Source organism: Micromys minutus (genome assembly GCF_963924665.1).
Source record: "Micromys minutus genome assembly, chromosome: 10".
Taxonomy (NCBI): domain Eukaryota; kingdom Metazoa; phylum Chordata; class Mammalia; order Rodentia; family Muridae; genus Micromys; species Micromys minutus.
The window spans coordinates 4,605,527-4,628,168 of record NC_137979.1 but is presented as its reverse complement, the minus strand read 5'-3'; the positions used below and the strand labels follow the sequence as shown (position 1 = coordinate 4,628,168).

Below are 22,642 nucleotides of genomic sequence, written 5' to 3'. Positions count from 1 at the left end.
AAATGCATGCACATATCCACAGGAATCATGGTATAAGTCGGGCCTTTAAAGTTTTGTGGTCAAGGCATAAAAGAAAAGTACCCCTCTTTACCATCACCTCATATATGATTTTACAGGAATATTTTTTCCAAAAGCAAGTTGTTAGACTAGGCAGGATGGCACAAGTCTGTAAGCATACCCTCGGGCTACATTAAAAAAAAAAAAAAAAGACTATCCTAATTTTTCTCCCACCCAGAATCATCTAGAATCAATGAAATTAAAGCCAGGCATGGTGGTGGTGCAGCATATAATTCCAGCACTGAGGGGGTGAATAAGGAGGGTCATGAGTTCAAGGCCAGTCGGAGAATATCAGATCCTGTCTTTAAAAACACAAAACTGAACCAAAGTAAAGAGATAAAAGTAAAAGCAGAGTTAAACACGAATGCGATATTAAGTATCTATGGGTGTCAAGCAGAGACTGGGAATACCATGGTCCAACATTCATGGCGGCAGACCTCCACGGATGGCACCAGCCAACATCACTTAAGAGAGGGAAGGAGCACCGGCATCTCAGGATGCAGAGGTTTAGGAGCAGGCCTCGGATGACCCGAGCACTCCATATCTTGGAAGCCAAGATTAGGTTACTTCTTCCATGCGACCTTGGATTTAGGAACTTCCGGAGGCTCATTCTCCTCTTTGGGAGGCCCGGGGTTGCTAATTTAGGATAGGATGTGAGGAGGGGATGACGGACTGCCGTGTACCTCCAGCAGCTAGGGACACTAGATATGCCGGCCCGGTGACCGGAACCGTAGACAGTTCTACTCGCGCGCGTTCTAAAATGAGGACAAAGCCCGCCCGGATCTAGAGCGCGCGCGCAGCAGCAGCCAATAAAATGCCAGGACAATGATGAGTGGCGGTTCACTTTAGCCAATGGGAACATTCGTTGTTACGAGGTGGTGCCGGGCTCCGGCATTATAAAGAGCTCCACGAGTTGGCATTGTCAGGCGGTAGCACCGCGCGGGACTGAGATAGGGTCTGCTTTATCGGCAGTGTACGGCGGCTGCGAAGCGGAGTGATAAGAGTCGGCGGACGCGGACGAGCCCTCGGGGGTTCGAGCGAGACCGCGGCCAAGCCCGCGTCGCCTTCTGCGGCGAGTAGGGCCTCGCAGCGTCATCGGCGGCGAGGTGAGCGGTCGGGCCGCGGGCGGTGGGCGGGAGCTCGGGGAGTGCCGCGGGGCCTGACGCGCTATCGTCGTCGCTCGTTGCAGGAGCCGCTGCGGCCTGGCCGACCATGTCGGACGCGGCTGAGGAGCAGCCCATGGAGACGACGGGCGCAACCGAGAACGGACACGAGGCCGCCCCCGAAGGCGAGGCCCCGGTCGAGCCCAGCGCCGGAGCAGCGGCCCCCGCGGCTACCACCGGGTCTGGGGGCGGAACCACCGCCGCCCCGAGCGGGAACCAGAATGGCGCCGAGGGCGACCAGATCAACGCCAGCAAGAACGAGGAGGACGCGGGGTAGGTGCGGCCCCGGGCCGCCGGGCCGCCGCCTTTGTTCCGGGGCAGTCTTTTGTTGGCGCCACGCGGCGGGGGGAGGGGCGGACGGCCCGCCGAGCAGTGCCGGGCGCGCTTGCCGGCGGGTCCGGGCGCAGTTACGCGCCTTGGACTTTGCAGGAGTTTGCGGGGTCGACTTTGAGGCCGACCCGGGCTCCTCGCGCGGAGCTTAGGCAACAGCGGGCCTCGGGGCGGGCGGCCCCGGAAGAGGAAAAGCGGCGGATCGCGAATCGGGCCGCGAGGGCTGCGTCTGTGCTGCGTAGGCGGAGTTGGCGCGCAGCGGCCTGGCCTAGCCTGGCTCGGGTCGAGGGGCGGAGTCCCAGTCTGATCCCTGGGGCGGTCTGGGCACCAGGAAACCCAGAGTTCCATGGGACAGGTACTTGGGAGGCGGGGAGCTCGAATAGATTCATGTGTGCAGGTCACGAAGATTTAAACTTGAGGAGTCATGGATCATATTCCTGACCAAGTTGTTTTTTTTCCCGTATGTGCAGTGTGTGGCTATACAATCTGGTTCTTAGTCAAGATTGTAGAGCCACAGAAGGGTTAATTTAAAATGGGGCACCAACTCAGACTGGTCCATGGGACTGTGGCTTCATAAGCCATTCTCTAGGCAGGAAAAGTGTCAGGCTCTTGTGTTTGACAGAAAATGTAAACGAAAAACTACAGTTTCTAAGGATTGTGATCTTGTCTCTCACAGGAAAATGTTCGTTGGTGGTCTGAGCTGGGATACCAGCAAAAAAGATCTAAAGGATTATTTTACCAAATTTGGAGAGGTTGTTGACTGTACAATAAAAATGGATCCCAACACTGGACGATCAAGAGGGTTTGGATTTATTCTCTTTAAAGATTCTTCTAGTGTGGAGAAGGTAAGCTGGGCATCTAGCTGCAACCTACTAGGATTCTAAACCCTACGGAACGAACTCATGCACTGCAGTGTTGATCAGTTTAGATTCCTGTTTTGAGGGTTAGTACAAATTAAGTGAGTGATTCCGGAGGATTACAATTTATACTATTGTAAAAGCTTAGTGAGAATCCTGCAGAGGGTAGTGAGCTAGGCAGGAACTAGAATACTGCCTTCAGCCTTCCCTTACTACTGGGCTTGGTGTTAAATATTTTACCGTGGGGATTAAAAGTCTAAGATTGTTATGAGGATAGGTTTCGTGGTCCAATTAAGTGGGGGTGGGACCCCAAGTCCTGAATCTCAAAAAAAAGAAAAAAGTAGAGGGAGGATTTTAGCAGTAGATGTTGTGTTCTTAGCCACTGCTGCTTTATCTGAAGTTGGACTACTGTTTAGGAAGGAGTGCAGAGCATGTCAAAAGACTGGAATATGTAGGCGTTCAAATGATCTGTCGGGGGTTTGGAGACCATTGGGTTGGGAAGTCCATTTGGCTTAGCTCTAGAGAGAATCAAATCCATTTGGTGTACTTGTGTTGTTTGGACCTGACATTTCTGTTTTACACAGGTCTTAGATCAGAAGGAGCACAGGCTGGATGGTCGTGTCATTGACCCTAAAAAGGCTATGGCTATGAAGAAGGATCCTGTGAAGAAAATCTTTGTGGGAGGACTAAACCCTGAAGCCACAGAGGAAAAGATCAGAGAATACTTCGGTCAGTTTGGGGAGGTGAGTGTGGCTTATTTCTTCTTGGTCTTGGTTGGCCTTGCCTGGGTGCAGTATTAATGGGTAGTTTTCACATTTCAGTATTTTCTTAGGTTTATATCTGTTTTGGGAAATGAAAAGTTTAAACCTGAACTTTATTTATATATTTTTTTTTTACAGATTGAGGCCATTGAGCTTCCAATAGATCCCAAGTTGAACAAAAGACGGGGTTTTGTTTTTATTACATTTAAAGAGGAAGACCCTGTAAAGAAAGTTCTGGAGAAAAAGTTCCATACTGTCAGTGGAAGCAAGGTAAGGTGTCAACTCTCACCTGCTTTTGGCTCTTGGAAGTCTAGATTAGGTTAGACTACCTGTGAGATCCTTCTAGGTCAGTAAGACCTTAGGTTTCTATAGCAGACAATGTTGATTAAACTAGTCTAGCCTGGCCCTTGAATGCTGGGTTGCAAACAGCTGGCTCAGTGGTTGGCTCTTCAGGAGGACCCTGGTCCATTCCTAACAGCCATAGTTACTCATAATCACCTTTCAAGGGCTCTGATTTGGACCATACACTGTACTTACAAGGTGCATTAATACAAACTGTGACACAGGCGTATAAGGAAAAAAGGAAGCCTGGCTTCTGTATTGCCTAGATTCTTTGGTTTCTGATTTTAGTGTTAGGGTTTAGTATTCAGGGATTATGAGACTTGCAGTGGTCTTAATAGAAGTCAGTTTTCTGGAACTCTAGTAGGTTTCCATTTATACTGACAAGTTTTTTCTTCAGAGGAAGCTTTGCTGCTGTAGTCAACTCTATTGCAGGAAAGACCTAAAGAGCTCCCTGGGACCCTGTTAAGTGTAAAGTTGAGTCTGTTAGTGGTGGTATTAGTGGAGTAATAGATTTCAAGTTGATTAGGATTGAAGGTGTGGCTTGAGTGTAGCTTACTGGGGAACTGGAGTGGCAGCCTGATGAGGTAGGGTGGGGCTCCATAAAGGTTCTTCCCATTTTCATTGGGAGTTTTAAAAAGTTGGGTTGGGGATTAAATAAAGCAGGGTGTGGCATTTTTAGTTATTCTAGTGAGCAGTGACTTCTTGGTGTGCCCTGATGTGTAGTAGGAAGGACCTTGAGCCTCTATGATAGTGAAAACTGCTGATGGGCCTTGGAAGTAAATATTCAAATTATTCAGTGTCTTTAATTCAGACAGAACAGAAGGTATAGCTTGATAGGGAGAGAAAAATCTTTTTTTGAGAGAGCATCATACTGCTGCCCTGGCAGTGAGATGAGATTAAAGGCATGTACCCTGTCCAGCTCAGTTTTTACTTTTTTTAATGGGAGTATGTCAGGACTGTCTTTAAAAAACATACCATTCATATTCTCTTCAAAGTTCTCAGGCACAAAAGACAGGCTGGGTCTTGTTTGGATTTAGAAATAAAGCCTATCTTAATTGACCAATGCAATTAATCAACAGCAGGTAGTATGTCTTCAAAGGAAGCCTCACACACTTGTTTTATCTGTAAGGTGGGTGTCATCTTGCTGTCCTGTTGGAAGTATTTGAGTAGGATGAGTATCTTCTGTAAAACAAGTAAAGACGTTAGTGGCCTCCTTCCCACCATTCCAGCCCTGAGCTTGTCCCACAGGACTTAACCCAGTGTCCTCTTGGTTTTTAGTGTGAAATCAAGGTTGCCCAGCCCAAAGAGGTGTATCAACAACAGCAGTATGGCTCTGGGGGCCGAGGAAATCGCAATCGAGGAAACCGAGGCAGTGGTGGAGGTGAGTGGGAGCTGTATGAAGACTGCCTGCCTGTAAAGAGCTTTCTGTGCCTGTCTTGGGGATTGCCTTTTGGTGCTCTGAAGGGTGGGTGGACAAGCTGGGGATGAAGTGGGGTTGGAGTGGTTTTCCTGGGTGGAGGCTTTGCTTGTGCTCCTATGGCTCTAGGCTTCACGGAATGGAGAGCCTTATCTTTCTCATTTGTGCAGCTTGGGGGACCCAGACCAATGGGACGTTTGTATTACACTGGGAGAACGGTAGTGACACAGTGGGTTGTGTGCTTAGCTTTGTGGCTGTCCTGAGTCAGGTACACACACCTGTGGGCAAAAAGGCAAAGCTGTGCCAGGCGCTTAGCTCAGCTCCTTCCATCCCAGGCCCCTCTAACTCCAAAGCCTGAACTGCATCTTTTTCAAGGCAAAGCTGCCAAGGGAGGGTGGAGGCGATCAGAGGGTGATTTGAGTGAGTGTAAGCTTCCTGTATTCCCAAGTGATGTTAACTGGCATCCTGGCCCTCCTGGATTACATGGCTGGGCTTAGGGCCCTGTACCAGAACAGTAGCCTTTTGGCTTCTGAGTTGCCATAGTAATAACCCCGCCACCCAAAGGGCAGGATTTCCTCCATCCTAGCTCCTGCGTGTGCTAAATGGTCCACGGGCCCCTGTGCCCTGCTCCCCCCCACAGGTCAGAGTCAGAGTTGGAATCAGGGCTACGGCAACTACTGGAACCAGGGCTACGGCTACCAGCAGGGCTACGGGCCAGGCTATGGCGGCTACGACTACTCGCCCTATGGCTATTACGGTTACGGCCCCGGCTACGACTACAGTAAGTAGGAGAGGGAGGCCCCGTCTACTTCCTCCTAGGGGAGGCAGGTCAGGTAGTTCAGTGGCCACTGGCAGCAGGGGCTTTGGAGTCAGACAGGCCTGGCACAGGCATTGGAGCTACAAATGGAGCTCTAGCTTCTCAGTAAGGTGTGAGAAGCTGGTGTTGGCTGTGCAGTGTTAAATTTTGAGGATGTGTGGCAAGCGCCTGGCACTGGGTAAATGTATAGTTAAGTAGTAGCCACAACATTGTTCTTATTCCTAGGTCAGGGTAGTACAAATTACGGGAAGAGCCAGCGACGTGGTGGTCATCAGAATAACTACAAGCCATACTGAGGCAGCAGGAGCGGCCGAGTGACGACCGCACACGCTTTGTTTGGACGCGGAGTGAACACAATTATGTACCAAATTTAACTTGGCAAACTTTTATGGCCTGTCCCATGTGCATCTTATTTAAAATTTTCCCCAGAAATCACTCTCCTGTTTACTATTCCAGAGCTCTAGTTGTTGTAGCCAGCGTGTGGCGTCTCAGAGGCCAGAGCGGCATTAGGGGTTGATTTTATTACCAGGTTACCCTATTCTAGATTGGAGGGTCTGCTTCCTGCTGCTGCTCTGCAGCCTGGACCTGTGGACCCTGGTTGTAAAGAGTAAACTGTACCTTAGGAAGCCAGTGTCACCTTTTTCACCTTTTAATTTTATATTATTTGTGTCATACATTTCCAATAATGGAAGTGTTAATTTTACTGTACTTTTTGGTACCTTTTGGGAATCTAATGTATTGTAAGGTATTTTACACGTGTCCTGATTTTGCCACGACCTGGATATTGAAGCTATCCAAGCTTTTGAAATAAAAATTAAAAAACAAACCCCAAGCCTGGGTGAGTGTGGGGTGCTCTGAGACCTTTCCCAGTGTTGATGTCAGGCGCTCTGGGACTACTTCTCCTGTAGCAGAGATTGTTTAGCTGTTTTCCCACCTGATCTTTTCAGCTACCATTTTTGTGCCCATTGTCTCTATCTAGAGAACATCTTGCCACATGTGCTCCACGCCCTTAGTTTCAATGTAGCAAATGTTGGAGACTTGCTGGTGTCGGTGGCTTACCTGGAGGGTGCTTGATCCTCAGTGTTTCACAACTTCTTACTTTTTCTTCCATGTCTGGAAAAATCACAGATCTGGTCTACATGATTCTCTATTGTCTCCTGCCCTTGGAATCTAGGATGCTTGGGATAATAGTTTAGAGATTGGGCTTATGTCCCATTCATTCCCCTAACACAGATGGTCCCATTTGTAAGCCCAAAAGCAGTTGTTTTTAGTCAAGTCACTGCTCAACATGTTCTGTACACAGAGAACCCTTTAAGAGCTGTATCATTCCAAACATCCACTAGACTTAACTTGCTAACAAGCAGGACTAAGGTTTCTTGCTGGCTTTTTTTTTGTTTTTGTTTTGTTTTTGTTTTTGTTTGGTTGGTTGGTATCTGAGCTTTGTAACAATCACTTTGGTGTATAGTCATTTCTAGTTTGGTAGTTTTCCTAAATAAATTGAGGGAGACCTTGGACTGCTATTGACCTTGAGTGATTTAAAGGTTATGTGGAGGATTTGATTACAGCCAGCCATTTATTTTAGCCACTTGATTGTGTGGTGGACCTATCTTGAAGATAAAAGCTCCTGTCACTAAGTCTCCTGTTTTTTGTTTTGATTTTTGAGACAGTTTCTGTGACAGTCCTGGTTGTCTTGGAACTTTATAGACCAGGCTGGGATTGAGGGTGTATGCTGCTGTCCTGAACAGAAAGGCATCTCTGCCGATCCACCTACCAAATGTTGGGCTCATAGGTGGTCATGGCCATGAATAGTTACAAAGGCCATGCTTTTGAGCTTTCTGATTTATAGGATACTGGACTTGTTAGGGGATCCCTGGTGTATGCTGGGAGGCTCTTAATTACCCAGGGCCTGAATCCCTAGATGGGATTGGGATTCTATCAAGTTTACCTGTTAGAATGTCATCCAGCTTTGCTACCACATGTTGTGCATTATCAAGGCTGAAGCACATTGGAGGCTTGAACTTAAGGACATTCCTCCCAGGGCCATCAGTGCTTAGTAAAATGTAGTTTTCTTTTAGCCTGCAAAAACAAACAAGATCCTTTACAGACAGGCCTTACCCTCTGTCCTATAACTGCCAATTAACTGGTGGTCCTCACCCAAGGTCTAGGTGGCTCTGGCTGTCCTGGAGTTTATTCTGTAGACTAGGCTGGCCTTGAACTCTGAGATTGACTTGGCCTCTGCCTCCAGAGTGCCTGGATTAAAGGCACGTGCTACTGCCACCACCCAGACTTTTATGACAGTTTTTTTTTTTTTAAAACAAGGTTTTACTAAATGCCTAGGCTTTAACTGCTCTGATTATAGTCCAGGCCACCATAGACTACTTTACAATTTATAGTCTTAATCCATTAGAGTAGATGCCAGTTACTTTTGAATAGGTAAATGAACACATTTTACAGTGTGAATAAAGGCATATTCAAACTCCCAGGGTTTGGAATGGTTGGAGTAGGTTCAATAGAAGGGGTGGGTGTTTGAGGTGGCTGAAGGCTCATTGCTCTAAGTTATACAGGGACTCGGTGCTTCCCATTTTGGGAAAGCAACTTAATTTCAAGAGAAAGTACCTGGAGACCAAATACTCTGCCTCTTCAGTTGCTGGTGTCCTCAGGGCCTCATCTTTGATCAGATCCACACCGATGAAGAGCCCAGTGCCCCTGAAAGGTAACATATAGCCATAGTCCTTGCCTTATTCTGCCTTCACCTCAGCCAACCCAGTTTACCCTGGAGGGGAGGGGTCTTGATATAAACTGGATTTTCAGGATCCTAGTTCCTTCTAGGAACATTTTTTCATCCCATAGTGGGAAAGTGGGACGCACTGTAGCAGGTATTTTGATTAGTGTGTTTGTTGTCCCCAGAACCTTACCTGACATCTCCAATGATAGGATGCTTGGCTTTCTGCTGGCTGAGGTGCTCCATAAGGAAACGGCCCACATAAGTGGCATGAGCCTGGAGCTGTTCTGTTTTCAAGACATCCAGGACTGCTAGCCCCACAGCACAGGACACAGGGTTACCACCAAACTGAGCCAGGGGATAACAATGTCAGATGGTCTGTGAACCATGATCCCATGTGAAAACTACAAATCCCCAAAGCCTTCATGCTTGGGGCTTTCTTAAACCGGACTCCTGGGTGAGGGGTCCCTATGAACTCGTCTTCCTAGGTCTTCAAACAAGGCTGGGTAGAAGAGTTACAGTAAGCAAGGTATCTAGAGAGTATTGGTCCAGTCCTGTCTCCTTGCTTCTGGATGCCAGGCATGCCAGTGGTACATGGGTATACACCCTGCATACAAGCTAAACAAGCTGAAATGAATGGTTGGAGATTTGGCTCATTAGTTTTTTGCCTACTGGGGGCAGTATAGGCACATGCTTTTAATACCAACACTCAGAAAGGAGAAGCTTTTAGATCTCTGATTTTGACGCCAGCATGGTCTACAAATTGAATTCCAGAACAGCCAAGGCTACAGAGAGAAACCCTGTCTTTTAAAAATTGAAATTAAGACCATTAAGTGCCAAGCATTTAATGTCAGCAACATTCGAGAGCCAGAGGCGGATGGATCTCCTGGGTAGGCCAAACAGTTCTTTTGTGAGACCCTGTTTTAAAAGGTTGGTGTCTGGGTACAGAGGTGAGAGGTCAACCTAACTGGATGTGGATGTCAACAGGAGACATTCATGGTTTTAGGGATGAATCTAGACAATCTCACTAGGACCTGGGGCAGGCTAAGACTATGCTAGCTGTCTTGCAAGCTCAGGAATCCAGCCCCTTGCCTTCCTAATTCTGAGATTACAGGCCTGTGCCACTAAGCCTGGCTTATATGGGTTCTGGAGATAGGACTTGGTTTGCAGGGCAAACTGCTTATGGACTAAACCATCTTGCCCTTCATGGATTTGATTTTTTTTTTTCTTTTCCCTTTGTGTGTACGTGTCTTTTATTAGGAAGGAGGAGGAGAACAAGACACAACCTAATGGATGTATAGCTTAGTGGCAGAGTATTTGGGTTCTAGCACTGCCTTGTTCTATTAAGATGTCTCTTTGTGGTTTTGAAATCAAACCAAGGGCCTTGTAACTGCTAAACATGTGCTCTACCACTGAGGTACACTTGGAGTCTACAACCATCACTGTCAAATATAAGAATTCCTATATGTTGGACTAGGTGTTTAGTGCCCTGTATTGTCTTATCACCCAGGATAGGAAGATAGCTGTTTTTACATAGGATTTTTTTCTTTTGAGCTTAAGCAGTGATTCCTTAAAGCACAAACAATCCACCTCCCACCCCTGACAAATTTGATCATCTAAAATACATTTTTTACTTCTATTTTTTGAGGTATGACTTTATTTACTGTGTAGGCCTAGCTGGCTTAGAACTCAGCAGTCTACCTGTATTTGCCTTCTGAGTGCTGGAATTAAAGGTACGCACCTGGCTTCATATAAAATTGATGGTCAGGGAGCTTACTAGGAGCCATGCAAGCCCCATATGAGTTTGGTCTCTGGAATCAAAGTAAAAAGCCAAATGTACCAAGTAGCATGGTGGTGCATGCCTGAGGATGTCTCTGAGTTTAAAGCTAGTCTGGTCTACATAGTAAGTTCTAACATCAGTCTCAGACAGATGATTGACAGTTAATGTTTATGTGGTTTCTCACAAATATATAAGGGAAGACTGCTGCCAATTGGCTAAGCATAATCACAGCATACACTGTTGGCAGGGCATTAACCTCACCTAGATATGTGTGCTCAAATGGGTATTTCCCTCTCCCACACAGAAACAGACAGACAGACAGACACGCATATACACAGAAATTTCCACAAGCACTAGCAACTAAAGAATGGAAAAAAGACACAAAGCATTTCACAGAAGAGGGAACACGAGGACAGTAAACTGAAGAGGCCTGTGGAGAGGCTCAGCTTTGCCTACAATCCTGAAGCTCAGTTTCATCTGTGAAACCCACATTGATGGAAGGAGAGAACTGATTCTGCAAGTTACGGTCTTTCAGGTACACAACAAAGTACATCAAATAAACCTAACTATAAAAATGAAGAGATGCTTCACAAATCTGATTTTGGGTAACAACATACCAAAACCACATGGATCAGTATTTTATATCTCCCTTGAACTGAGCATGGAGGTGCATCCCTGTAATCCTGTACTCAGCTGGGACAGACAGGAAGATTGCCACCAAATCAGATGGATTCTGTATTCAGTACCAGGCCAACTAGGACTTCACAGTAAGAGTCTGTCACAAAACAAACACCAAACAATACACTACTGGTGATCTCTTGACCTGTGAACTACTTAGGGGAAAAACTAAGTATGGACACAAGCTCTGGTTCAGCAGTTGCACTTCTGGGTTAATTTGTAACATCTTTCTGCACATAGAGAAGACTGTTAATTCTTACAGTAGTGATGTTCATAAGATAAAAGGGACAGCCTCAAAGCACATTGGTAGCACATGAGTCAAGAGTAGATGTTATAAAAGCAGGGAAAATGTTCATGGGTTCAGTTAACCATTAAGGGACAAACACCAGGACAGATCCAAGGTAGAGTCAGGAGCCTAAATTATCTGAGGTGAGTGAGAGCTTTTCATAAAGCTTATGTAAACAAATAGCTCAGGTTCCTGTTGACAAACCTGGTTGAGTTAGACTCCCAGAAGGAATCAGTGACCCCTGATCTCTCTAGACATGAGTAGCCACATATGCACTCATACAAGTAAAAATAACCAAGTATCCAGTTAAGGAGAGGAGAGCTATACAGAGACAAAGGCTGAATTTAGCTGATGCACTTAGGGAAGTTGGGTCATCTGCCTTCCAGGTAAGAAGCCTCACTCTAGCTGGCTAACCACTGCTCATCTACAGACTTTGCTCTTGACTCCTGTCTCTTCTACTTGTCGCTCAGCCCTGTGTCCACTTCCTGCCTGGGGTGTCCCTTCTGTTCTACCATGTCCGTTAAGCTAGGTTCTTCAGTGTCAAAATTGAGTCTTGGAGTGTGTTTCCCTGACTTAAAGGCCAGCCATGGCAGAGAGGCTGTCTGTCATTTAGGCATAGACTGAAGTCTGCTCAATGCCTCCACTTCCCTTCAGTGATCCTCATTGCCTGTCTGACATCTTGCCAAATGCTGACTAGCTTTTTATGGAAGTCATGGTGACTGACTGCCCAACTCCTTTCCTGCTCTTGTCCAGATGAATCTTCTCTATTTGACCCCCAGAAAAGTTTCCACATGGTACCTCATCTCTCAGAGGGGAACCTTGGGAGTCAGTAGCTTAGTGGTAGAGTGGTTGTGGAGCTCTGATAAGCCTGGGTTTGCTCAGTGGCACCTTGAAACAAAAAGCAAAGCCAAGCCATACATTCTTTGCATAGTTTCTGGAGGCTCTGGCCACGGGTCTGCTCCTATTCTCATCTTGCATCTACTGTCTCAGAGTCACTAAGCTGGGTGTGTGTGAGCTTCTGTTAGGGAAAGCCCTTAGCCTCTGCTCCTTCAGGGTCAGGGAACCATCCTCCATGACATGGCGTAGACCACAAGGTCTCCCAGGCTGACCAAGACTTTCTCCTCACTCAGGTTCTTAAGCTTTCTGCCACAGGTAGGCAGCTTCTGCTGAAAGAAAAGGGGTTCTTGCATTTTGTTTTTTACAACCTTATCTGTGACTCATCTAGATTAATATTAATTTTGAAAGACATTTTACAGTATTAAAATCTGACCTGGGCCAGGTGAAATAGCATACCCCTTTAATTGTAGCACTTGAGAGGGAGAGATTTGGGGGTGGGGCTATCTCTGAGTTTGAGGCCAGTTTAGACTACATAGTGAGTTCCATGCTAGTCAGGGCTACACAGTGAATGTCTGTCTCTGTTCCTCTCTCTTGCATACAAAACAAAATCTGTATATGCTGTGTACAGCAGTAGCCCTGAAGCCTACACTCATAGAGCCTGTCCTACAACTTTACTCACCGTGTTGAAGTATTCTACACCAGTAGCTTCAAATGCCCTTGACACAGCTTGGGTAGTGGCCATGCAGGCAACAGGGTGACCATTGCCGATGGACTTGCCCATGGTGACAATGTCAGGGACAAAGTCTTCTCCCTCCAGCTGGAAGGCCCAAAAGTGCTTGCCTACTCGGCCAAAACCAACCTGGATCTCATCTGCCACAAAGAGCCCTCCGGCTCTGTGTATGTGCCTGTGGAAGACAGATGGCCAACAGGGCTATGGTGAGAGATGACCAGGAGCTGGGAAGTTCTGGAGATGAGTCCTCACTTTGGGCATATAGTTGGCCGCCTCTGGATCATTATTTCTTTAAGGTTTTGTTTCAGAAGCTTCTGGCAGGCAGGCCGGCCAGACTGCAGTTGGAGTTTGAAATAGACCTCAGGAAACTGCCTTTGGGGCAGAGCCTGACCATCTACTCACTCTGCCACCTGGGAGAAGTAGCCAGCAGGGGGAACGATCTGTCCACTGACGCTGGGCAGAGACTCAGCGAAGAAGGCTGCAATCTGCGGATGAGACAGGTCAATGTGCCTTGCTGATGTCGGCAGTGCTCCTTCCTTTGGGTGCTGTGTCACATCTAAGGGTGTGCATCATCCTCTTGAGGTCTCTGTCCCCTTGAACTTGGGCTTGCTCCAGTCAACTAAATTCACTTATACACTCCCAACCCCACCTTATAAACCTTTTCTCCCCTGTCCCCATGTGGTAACCAGCACCAGTTTCACCCTCCCTAGAACAAAAACATGGCTCTATCCTTACCTACACCTTGCTTTAACATGTCTTGCTGATACCTGTTGTCTCATGGCTATCATATCGCTGAGTCTGCTTTTCCCTAATTTTGTTTTGGATATTCTCTGCATTTACATTTCAGATCTTATCCCTTGCCCGCTGAGTCCACTTGTCTCTGGCTGCAGATGCTGTCTTTCTTTTTTCTGTTTTTCATATTGCCCTCAGGAGGATACTTCAATCCAGACAGGGAGGTCATATCTGTCTAGTTTAAAACCCTTTACCCATGCATGATTTCCCCATGGTGTTCCCTCTTGGGGCTTTTTTTTTTTTTTTTTTTTTTTTTTTGAGGCTTCTCTGGCACATTGGATAACTAATAGAATGGGAAATTGCTTCTTTTATATTTACTCATCTTTTTTTTTTTTTCTGTGTAGTCCTGGCTGTACTGAATTCACTCTGTAGACCAGGCTGGCCTTGAACTTAGAGATCTGCTTATGTCTTGTGCTTCCTCTCCCCTGGTCCCAGTGCTGGCATTAAAGGCATGCACCACTGTGGCCATCTCGGGAAACTGGTTCTTTAGAAGTGTCCGTGGAGCATTAAGGGCCCTCAGCTGGTTCTGCCAACTGCTCCTTTCCCAAACACTGTTTGCTGGTTACTGCTTCAGTCTTAGAGAACCCAGTTGCTAGCACTGTGGGGAGGTCTAGCAACCTTGGTCTCCAGGATTTACACTACCATCTGTCTCACCATAGAATCCCTATAGACTACCCTGGAAAGGCAGCCCAATGGTCCCTGTTTCTAGTCTGCCCCAATAAAATAAATCCGCCATGCAACCCAAGAGTGAGAGAACAGCCAGTCTCCTCACTTTTCTTGTTGAGTCTTTTAGGTAAGGTTCCGGATTTAGGGGGTCCTGCCTGCCTCTCTAGGCCCATTTCACAATCTGCTCTATCTGGCCTCATTCATGTGGTCTGTGGTCTTCATCTCTGTTCAGAAAGCCTTTCCTCTCCTGTGTCCTGTTTTATCTTGAGTGGCTAAATCTTACCTTTTACTATATAACTCTGTAGTAACCTCTTCTAAGGCATCTCCTTAGAGCTACTGTGCTCTCGCCTGGGCCCTGGGATTCCTGTATTACACAGGATGTACCTCTATCCACACTGCCTCTAATATGTTAAAACTCAGCCCCTCTCCACACTAGATTCTCAACTCAAAACCAGGGTCTCGTTTTGCTCTGTTTTTAGTACTGGAACTGAGTTCAGGACATCTCACACACATACTATCCAAACACTTGTAAAGCTGAACCACACCCTCACACTACCCCCTCTTCCCACCTTTTTTCTTTTTTAAATTAAAGATGGGAAATTAGTTCTAGCCCTGATTGGCCTGGAAATTCCTATATTGACAATACTAAACTCAAACTCAAATAAGTCTATTTGCCTCTGCTTCCTAAGAGCTGAGATTTACGGTATATGCCACCATACCAGGCTTCCCACCTTTCTTTTGAATTTTTAAAAAAAATTCAGGGGCTGGAGATGGCGCAGTAGTTAAGAGCACTGGTTGCTCTTTCAAAGGACCTGCATTCAATACCCAGCACCCACATGGTGGCTCACAACCATCTGTAACTCTAGTCCCTGGGGATCCAACATTGTCTTCTAGTTCCCGTGATGCACAGACATACAAGTAAGTAAAACATCCATACACACAATACTGAAATAATTTAAAATTCAAAGTTATTTTGTATAGAGTCTCACTAAGTTGCTCACCTTCCTGCCCTTCTCCTGTGCATTACTGATGACATGCTTCACCTCACTGGCATAGGCCTCTGCTGGATTGGGATGGTCCTCCCGGTAAGGGCCTCGGTAGGTGTCTGGGAGAGGAGCCTGTAGGGAGAGACACTGCTATGTCATCCAAGCTCTGGGTTGGAAACTGACCGATGCTGATGGTGGATGTGCATACCACATGGACCCATTCCTTCTGGCCATCCAGATTCCGGAACTTGTAGGGACTGATGTCAATCAAGGAGCTCAGGTGACCGTGATAAGCACTAGGGAGAAGGAGGATATGGGCATAGGCCCCCGGTAAATGGTGGCAGTTAACTCCCTGGCTCAGCCCTAACCACTATTACCATTTTTGAATACAAAATGCAGGAGAAGTCGATTTTTTTGACTCTGGTACTGAGCCCTTGAGCTGAGGATGAGTGCAGGCTTGGAGTGGCTTCCTGGAAGGCCACTACTGGCATGTCACAGTTCTAGTCATCTGACCAGTCTAGGTTCAGTTTTCTGCTCTGTTAAAGTAGGGGCATTTTATTAAAGTATATCTTAAATGTTAACTCGGTGCTAATGCCCTTTGGTCTCTGGCTCAGTCAGCTGAGTCTCCAAATGCTATGAGGCCGATTGCACTCCAGCTATTCCCTTAGAAAGGTGGGCTGTAGACAAGGCCTCCAGGAGGTGTCATTAGAGTCTGGTTTCCATTCCTCACTGGCTTCCAATGTCCTGCATCACCCTCTTCCCACTTGTGAGCCCAATGTCAGCTTCACTGACCCCAACAGGACAATGGAGCAGGACAGTGAGCTGTACTTACTGGTCTAATACCACAACATCCTGGTGTCCTGTGTACTGGCGAGCTAGTCTTAGGGCCAGGTCGTTGGCTTCTGACCTGTGACAGAAAATACAGGTATGGCTCAGAAGACTCAAGTGCTTCCCATGGCGAAGGAACCCTTCCATCTGGATACCATCAGGACACCATTCCCTTGGCAAACATCCATTGGCCTCTGTGAAAACGGTGAAAACAGAAGGTGCTCTCTAGAAACTTGCATTTGGATGTATCTGTCTGTAATGGTAAAAATAATAAAGTTTCTGTTATTGGCACCGCAGTCTCACTCTGCGGAAGTTGCTCTAGTGCGGAGCCGGGCACCCAGATGCTATCACAATCCACAAAGTCCCCCCCCCCACTTCGACTACTTTCCAGGCGGTTTATTCCGCTCGCCCTGGCGGCTTCTGTCCTGGGTGGTCCACAACCGCCCCAGCATGTTGTTTTCACTCACTTTCCCTTGGTGTGTTGTTGTCAAGCCTAGCACACACACATCCCAACTCCGTGGCAGGCTTTGTGTGTCCTGCCACATTGAACTCCATTGAGTCTCCACATCAAAGAACACACCAAACACTCTGATCCAACTGGTGTGATATCATCTGCCCACCTAGATAAGTCAAATGACCCTATACAATTTCATCCCTTATAAAATATTCATAACAACCTTATCTATTGTTGCCTGCCGAATCTCCCCCTTTCTCTTCCTCCTCCACTTTACCAACACTTTGTTTCCTGCCCACTCTACTGTTCAATAGTGTCACCTTAACATCAGCCTACATCTGTCTTCTTTGTTTTCAAGACAGGATTTCTCTGTGTAGCTCTGGCTTGTCCTGGAATTCACTCTGTAGACTAGACTGGCCTTGAACTCAGGAGATCCACTGGCCTCTGCCTCCCAAGTGCCGGGATCAAAGGTGTGAGACACCACCAGAGCCTGATGCATCCATTTTGAAAGCCAAACAGTGAAGACAGAGTGCTCATTTCTGTAAGTGCTAACTCTGGGCATAAGGTGTGGAGGAGACCCAAATGAGGGTCCATGTAGGTAACAGGGTGTGATGGTAAGCTGTGTTCTTCTAAAACTACTATGTTGAAGCCCTAACTCCCAGGACCTCCAAATGACTGTATGTGGCTTTGCTTGGAGAGAAGGCCTTTAAGGAGGGAGGCAACTGGGGCAGTTCTCAGCCCAGTGCGAATGTTGTATATATGAGACATGACCTTGGAGATCCGGAAATATGAGCTGAGTGCAAACAGTCATGCACTAGGTAAGGGGCAAGGTCTCGGACTATGGCACCCTACTGGTATGTTGGTCATGGACCTTTAGTTTTCAGAACTTGTGAAAATACATTTATTTTTCTTTTCTTTTTGAGATAGAATCTCTCTATATAGCCCCAAGCTGTCCTTAAACTTACAGAGATCCCTTGCCTCTGCCTCTCAAGTGCTAGGATTAAAGGCACACAGCACCATGCTGGCCTGAGAAAATATATTTCTATTCCTTAAACCCCAAGTCTGCAACCTTTCGTTATGGCTGCCCAAGCCGTCATAACAGTGGGACCAGTGATCGGCAAAGATGCTGCTTTAAATCCCGAGAAAGATTCTAGGACTCTGGAACAGACCACACAGGTTCTGTTCTATTTAGTATGCTCAGGCAGCCAAGGAAGCCAGGGCAAAGAAGCTGGGGCAGAAAAGTGGGGAGACATGCAGGGCCATACTCCAGGGGCCGAGGAGCCTAGATCGTGTCCTCGTCAGCAGCATGCAAAGCTAAAAGAAAAAAAAAAGCATGAAGCAGGGAAAATACATGACTTTGTCCTCATTTTAGGAGGCTGTTTCTAAAGGAAATGAGGTAGGAGTGAGGAAGACCTGGAGGCTGCCTGGGTGAGAGCCATTGGGATGAGCTAAGAGATCCTGGGGGCAGATTAGGTAGGAGTATGTTGTACATGTTCCAAGCACACACAGGTAAGATAGTATGTGGATAGTGTATGTATGTGGCAGAGTAGGGCATCAGGGAGAACCAGCACTGAGAGCTCACATAGGCATTGGTAGAAAGTTCTTCGTTTTAAAATTTATTTTATTACTTTAATTTTTTTTTTTTTTTTTTTTTGGATATATGGTTTCACTGTTACACTGCCTGGTCTACAAGTCACTATGTAGAGCAGGCTGACCTTGAACTCTAAAGAGATCTGCCTGCCTCTGCCTCCCAAGTTCTGGTATTAAAGATGTATGCCAACATGTCTAGTAGAGGGCAATTCTTGGTTTTTGAATATGTGAAGTTGGAGATGACTGTCAGATGTCAGATTTTTACTTAGAACCTCCAGTGGAACACATGGGAGTCATTTGGGGTTTAGAAGACATCATGTGAATGTGTCTGTGTGGGTGTTTGTGCAGTGCCAAAGGAGGCCAGAAGAGGGCGCTGGGGTGGAGTTACAGGAGGCTGTGAGCTGTCTGGTAAAGGTGCCAGCAACTGAACTTGGGTCTCTTACAAGAACAAGTGTTGTTCTTAACCACTGAACCATCTTTGCAGCCTCCCTACCTCTTTATTTCAATCTAAAAAATGTATTTTGCCTGTGTGTGTGCCTAGTGTCCATGAAGGTGCCCATTGGATTCTTTGGAACTGTAGTTATAGAGAGTTGTGCGTGGCCATGTGGGTGCTGGGAATCAAATCTAGGTCCTCTGGAAAAGCAGCCACTGTTCTCTCCAGCTCCAACATCTGGATTTGTGATACAGATTTTTGAGTCACCAGCACATGGATGACATTTCATTCTAAGCAGACAGATGAGATCACAGAGGGGAAAGTAGGAGTGGGACCTCCCCACAGAGCAGGGGAGGTGCAGGCCTGGTAGCTGGTAGACACCAGACCCTGGAAGTATCTGTAGGGAGAATGACAGCTCTGTCAGACTGATAAGAAACAGGTAAGGAGGCAGAGAGGTCACAGCACTTGGCAACATAAAGTCACTGGAATCCACACAGAAGGAACTTGCTGGAGGGAGACAGCAGGAACTGACTTTCCTGTGCTCAGTTCCTTGTTTACAAGAAGTTCCCGTTTAAGCTCCTCTGTCTCCTAACCTGCTCTTCTTTTTCTCCCCTCCTCCACTTTTTAGTACTGTGGTCCTAGGGATGGGAAAGCCTTTGCACACTAGGTAAGGGCTCCTATCAAGTTGGTGCACTTCCTTATCTGTGAAAAGGAGATGGTGAATTCTATTTGGAAGTTCTTCAGACTGGAGACTAGGTGGCAGTGGTACCTGAGACTGTTACTGGAACCCAAATGCTACTTGTTAGAATGGTCTTTCGGGTGTGACGATTCTGTCATCATGGTCACTCCCTGTGCATGTGCCCAGCACTCACCAATCCTGTTCTCCCGTCCTGTAGCATCATCTTCCTGATTAAAACCTTTATTCAAGTTGAGGGGCTGGAGAGATGGTCCAGCTGTTAAGAGCACTGGCTGCTCTTCTAGAGGACCTGTTTTCAGCCCTCACATGTCAGCCCACAACTGTCCTTAACTGCAGTTGCAGGAGATCCAAAACCACCTTCTGGGCATCAGACATGCACATAATGGATATCTCTGTCTGTCTGTCTGTCTGTCTGTCTGCCTGCAGGCAAACACACATATTAAAGATACACATCAAACACTCAGCAGCACTAGGAACAAAACCAACCCTCAGCTCCAGTGCTCTGTAGCTTTCTGTTGTTTCATTGCTGCTGTTTTCTGAAACTGGGTCTCTATGTTGCCCTGGCTGTCCTGAAGCTCACTCTGTAGACCAGGTTGGCTTTGAACTCACAGAGAGACCCACCTGTCTCTGTTGGGATTAAAAGTGTATGTCACCACTGCCTGGCCTCTAGTGGTCTGAAGATAAAAACAGCTCCTCCCACTTGGCTATAGTCCTGGATCCTTTTTCAGGGTCTGCTCATTCTTTCCTCTTTCTCTCTTTAGGATCGCTAACATTTCTTGCCCCTTTATACCACAGGGCCTTTGCCCAGGCTGTGCCAGGTGGTGACCAACCTTGACAAGAATATGTTCCCCAGAGTGATCGCACCCTTCCTTCCATTTCCCCTAGCTACCTCCTCAGGAGCTCTTAGCATCTACAGAGAGTTGCAGTCAAGTCAGGTCCCTGCTGCTTCTAGGCCTCATTTTTTAATATTCTTGCTTCAGAAAAGAATATTAAATACTTCCATAATTTTACATTTCTCTGAAGAACCACTTGATGTCCTTTAAGCTGGCTGAGCCATCTGAGGGTTGAATCCAGGAGGAATAAATAAACCCGTTACTTCAAGTCCCAGTGTGCCTAGAAGGGAGGTGATGGTATCTTCTACAAAGGAAGAAATGGGAGCCAACAGAAAAGGCTCTGGGGTCTGCAACCGGGAAGCTCAGGAGCCTTGACCTAAAGTTGGGTCTACTCCCCCAGGCAGCTTCCTACACTGCACCCACATGGAGGACTTTCTTCTTTGAACTTGTTCTCAATAGCATGTTGTCTGTTCACTTACCCAGAATTTAGGAAATAGAACACAGAAAGCTTCTCCGGCAGGGTCTCTGACAGCCTCTGGGCATAGTCCACAATGTTGTCATGCAGATATCGGCTGTTGGTGTTGAGCACTCGGTTCTGTTCATGTGCAGCTTGGACCACTGTAGGGTGGCAGTGCCCAACTGCAAGAGGGGCATCTCCATCATATGGCTGACTTCACTCAGCCAGACCCAACAGATCCCCTCAGCTCCATCTGCAAATCCACCCGGGGAGGTGAACGCAATGAAGGCAAGGTGGGAAGAGAGAAGTTAATGATGGGTGTGGGGGGCACTGGGATGATGATTATGGAATGGAAGATCTGGAGAAGAGAGTCCAGCAGAAGGAAGAGGGTCCTGTAGAAACACTGTGTAGAAAACTCATGTTTTTAGAGAGGTATTTTGAGACTCAGCCATGGGAACAGCATAATTAGGAAGAGCTCACCATGTGCCAAGCATGGTCAAAGTAAATTAGCAATTAACACAATTATCCAGAACACTGGGCTCAAGATTAAGTACTTCTTCTCTGAGACAGGGTCTCTCTGTGAAGCCATAATTGTCCCTGAAACTTGCAATGCAGACCAGGCTGCTGTGAACTCAAGAGAACCACCTGCCTCTGTCCCCTGAGTGCAGGGAGAGTCCTGGGTTTTAACCTTTGTCTGCCCACAATGTGCCTACTAATGCACAGCCTCCCTCTCCTTCATCAGCTGTGGTGTCCCCACCTTGGCTGAATTCACAGTTCAGTTTCCTGTCGCTCCTACTGTAGTCAATAGGGATGAAGGCCTGTTATCATCACCCTGCACCGGGCCAAGATGATCACGCTACATTTGTGGTCATGGATGAGTGGGCTATATGCCCCGCTTGCTGTGAGTTCTGCATGCAGCTTGGACCCTGGCTAGTGAACCTAATTCCTGTCTAGTTTAGCACAGCTGTGGTGTGGAGTCTTTTTCCCCTCATTAGCATCAAGGTCAATTCTGTTGAACCCAGGCTGTCAGTGAGATCTATGGCCTGAGCCTCCTCTCCTGTCTCACCAAGGGTGAGGAAGCATCATACTGACCATGAGCCACATTGTTGATACAGTCCAGGTACTCTCGCCCTTGCTCATCGTACAGGTACTGCCCTTGGCCTCGGATAATCTTAACAGGATCCTCAGGAAAAAAGAGTCTGCAAGAAGAGCTGTAGGGACAGGCAAAGAATGGACAGGCCTGTCTGAAGACTGAAGGGTGAACGTACTCATTACAGCCCCCTTCACTCCTTCCTGATTCTGGAATGGATAAAAGCTTGCAGGGCAAGGTGTAACTTCCCTGCTTCCCTATTACTGAGAACAGGACAGGGCAGAAAGTTGCTGAGACAAAACTATTTAAGCCTTGGTGGCCCTCTCAGTTTTGCTTGCACACACACCAGCTCTAGAGTCCTGGTGGAAAAGGCTTCCTGAAGAAACGCCGCTTGTTAGGAGCTGCATCTCAGCCCTGAACATTCCTTGCCATCCCAGCGGCCCTGCTGTCCCTAGCAGTGGTGACTAGCTTCAGTCCTAAGCTCCAGCCGTAAGCTCCTCTCCACGTGGCACCGAGGCTACCCCTCACAGGCCAAGAGCAGACTTCCTCTAACCCTCCCTGTGACACGACTGCCCACCCCAGGCCAGTCCCAGTTCCTTATGCAGTGGCTGCCAGGGGCAAAGCTCGCTCCTCGGGGCAGGGGACGCCACGGAGTCGCGGGGTAGTTCACGGTTGCTTCTAGTAGACTGAGATAGTCAGGGACTCCGGGGCGGGCGCTATACGCGCCTTCCGAGCCCACACCCGGTACCTGAGCAGCCGACGTCTCAGGTCCAGAGTGGCGGCTTTGGCGCGCGCGTCCACGGCCATGGCGCCGAGCGGTCAGTCAGCACCCAGATGCCGGGCGCTTGGCTCCACCTCCGCCTGTACGTCAGCTCCGGGTGGGGCTTCAGTGCTGATCCCGCCCCCAGGAACTCCTTCCCTGGCGTTCGATTGCATGACTTGCGGGCACGACGTCGTCCTGGGCGGATACTCAGCGCTGATCCAGGGTCGTACCTCCCTCTTCTTCTCTCAACCCCCCCCACCCCCATTCCCGAGGTTT

At 47.5% G+C, this 22,642-nt stretch overlaps 2 protein-coding genes across 3 annotated transcripts; one reads left to right on the top strand and one right to left on the bottom strand.

Moving 5' to 3' along the window:
- The first annotated feature begins 936 nt into the window (after positions 1 to 936).
- HNRNPAB (heterogeneous nuclear ribonucleoprotein A/B) lies at positions 937 to 6,570 on the top strand. 2 transcript variants are annotated; one of them, XM_080922849.1, is made up of 8 exons: positions 937 to 1,163; positions 1,247 to 1,493; positions 2,227 to 2,395; positions 2,992 to 3,150; positions 3,307 to 3,438; positions 4,789 to 4,891; positions 5,568 to 5,708; positions 5,970 to 6,570. In XM_080922849.1, exons 2-8 carry the CDS (start codon positions 1,270 to 1,272, stop codon positions 6,038 to 6,040), a joined length of 999 nt encoding a protein of 332 aa, XP_080778975.1. In that variant the 5' UTR covers positions 937 to 1,163; positions 1,247 to 1,269; the 3' UTR covers positions 6,041 to 6,570. The 2 variants fall into 2 exon arrangements, with proteins under 2 accessions (XP_080778975.1, XP_080778976.1); XM_080922850.1 differs by lacking the exon at positions 5,568 to 5,708 and having other exon boundaries at positions 940 to 1,163.
- PHYKPL (5-phosphohydroxy-L-lysine phospho-lyase) lies at positions 4,431 to 22,420 on the bottom strand. The gene is made up of 13 exons (XM_080922848.1): positions 22,352 to 22,420; positions 21,606 to 21,724; positions 20,536 to 20,695; positions 16,054 to 16,128; positions 15,430 to 15,517; positions 15,237 to 15,353; positions 13,180 to 13,262; positions 12,727 to 12,952; positions 8,660 to 8,814; positions 8,361 to 8,450; positions 7,690 to 7,820; positions 6,804 to 6,857; positions 4,431 to 4,692 (listed from the first exon to the last, which is right to left on the bottom strand). Exons 1-13 carry the CDS (start codon positions 22,408 to 22,410, stop codon positions 4,616 to 4,618), a joined length of 1,434 nt encoding a protein of 477 aa, XP_080778974.1. The 5' UTR covers positions 22,411 to 22,420; the 3' UTR covers positions 4,431 to 4,615.
- Between the last annotated feature and the right edge of the window lie 222 nt (positions 22,421 to 22,642).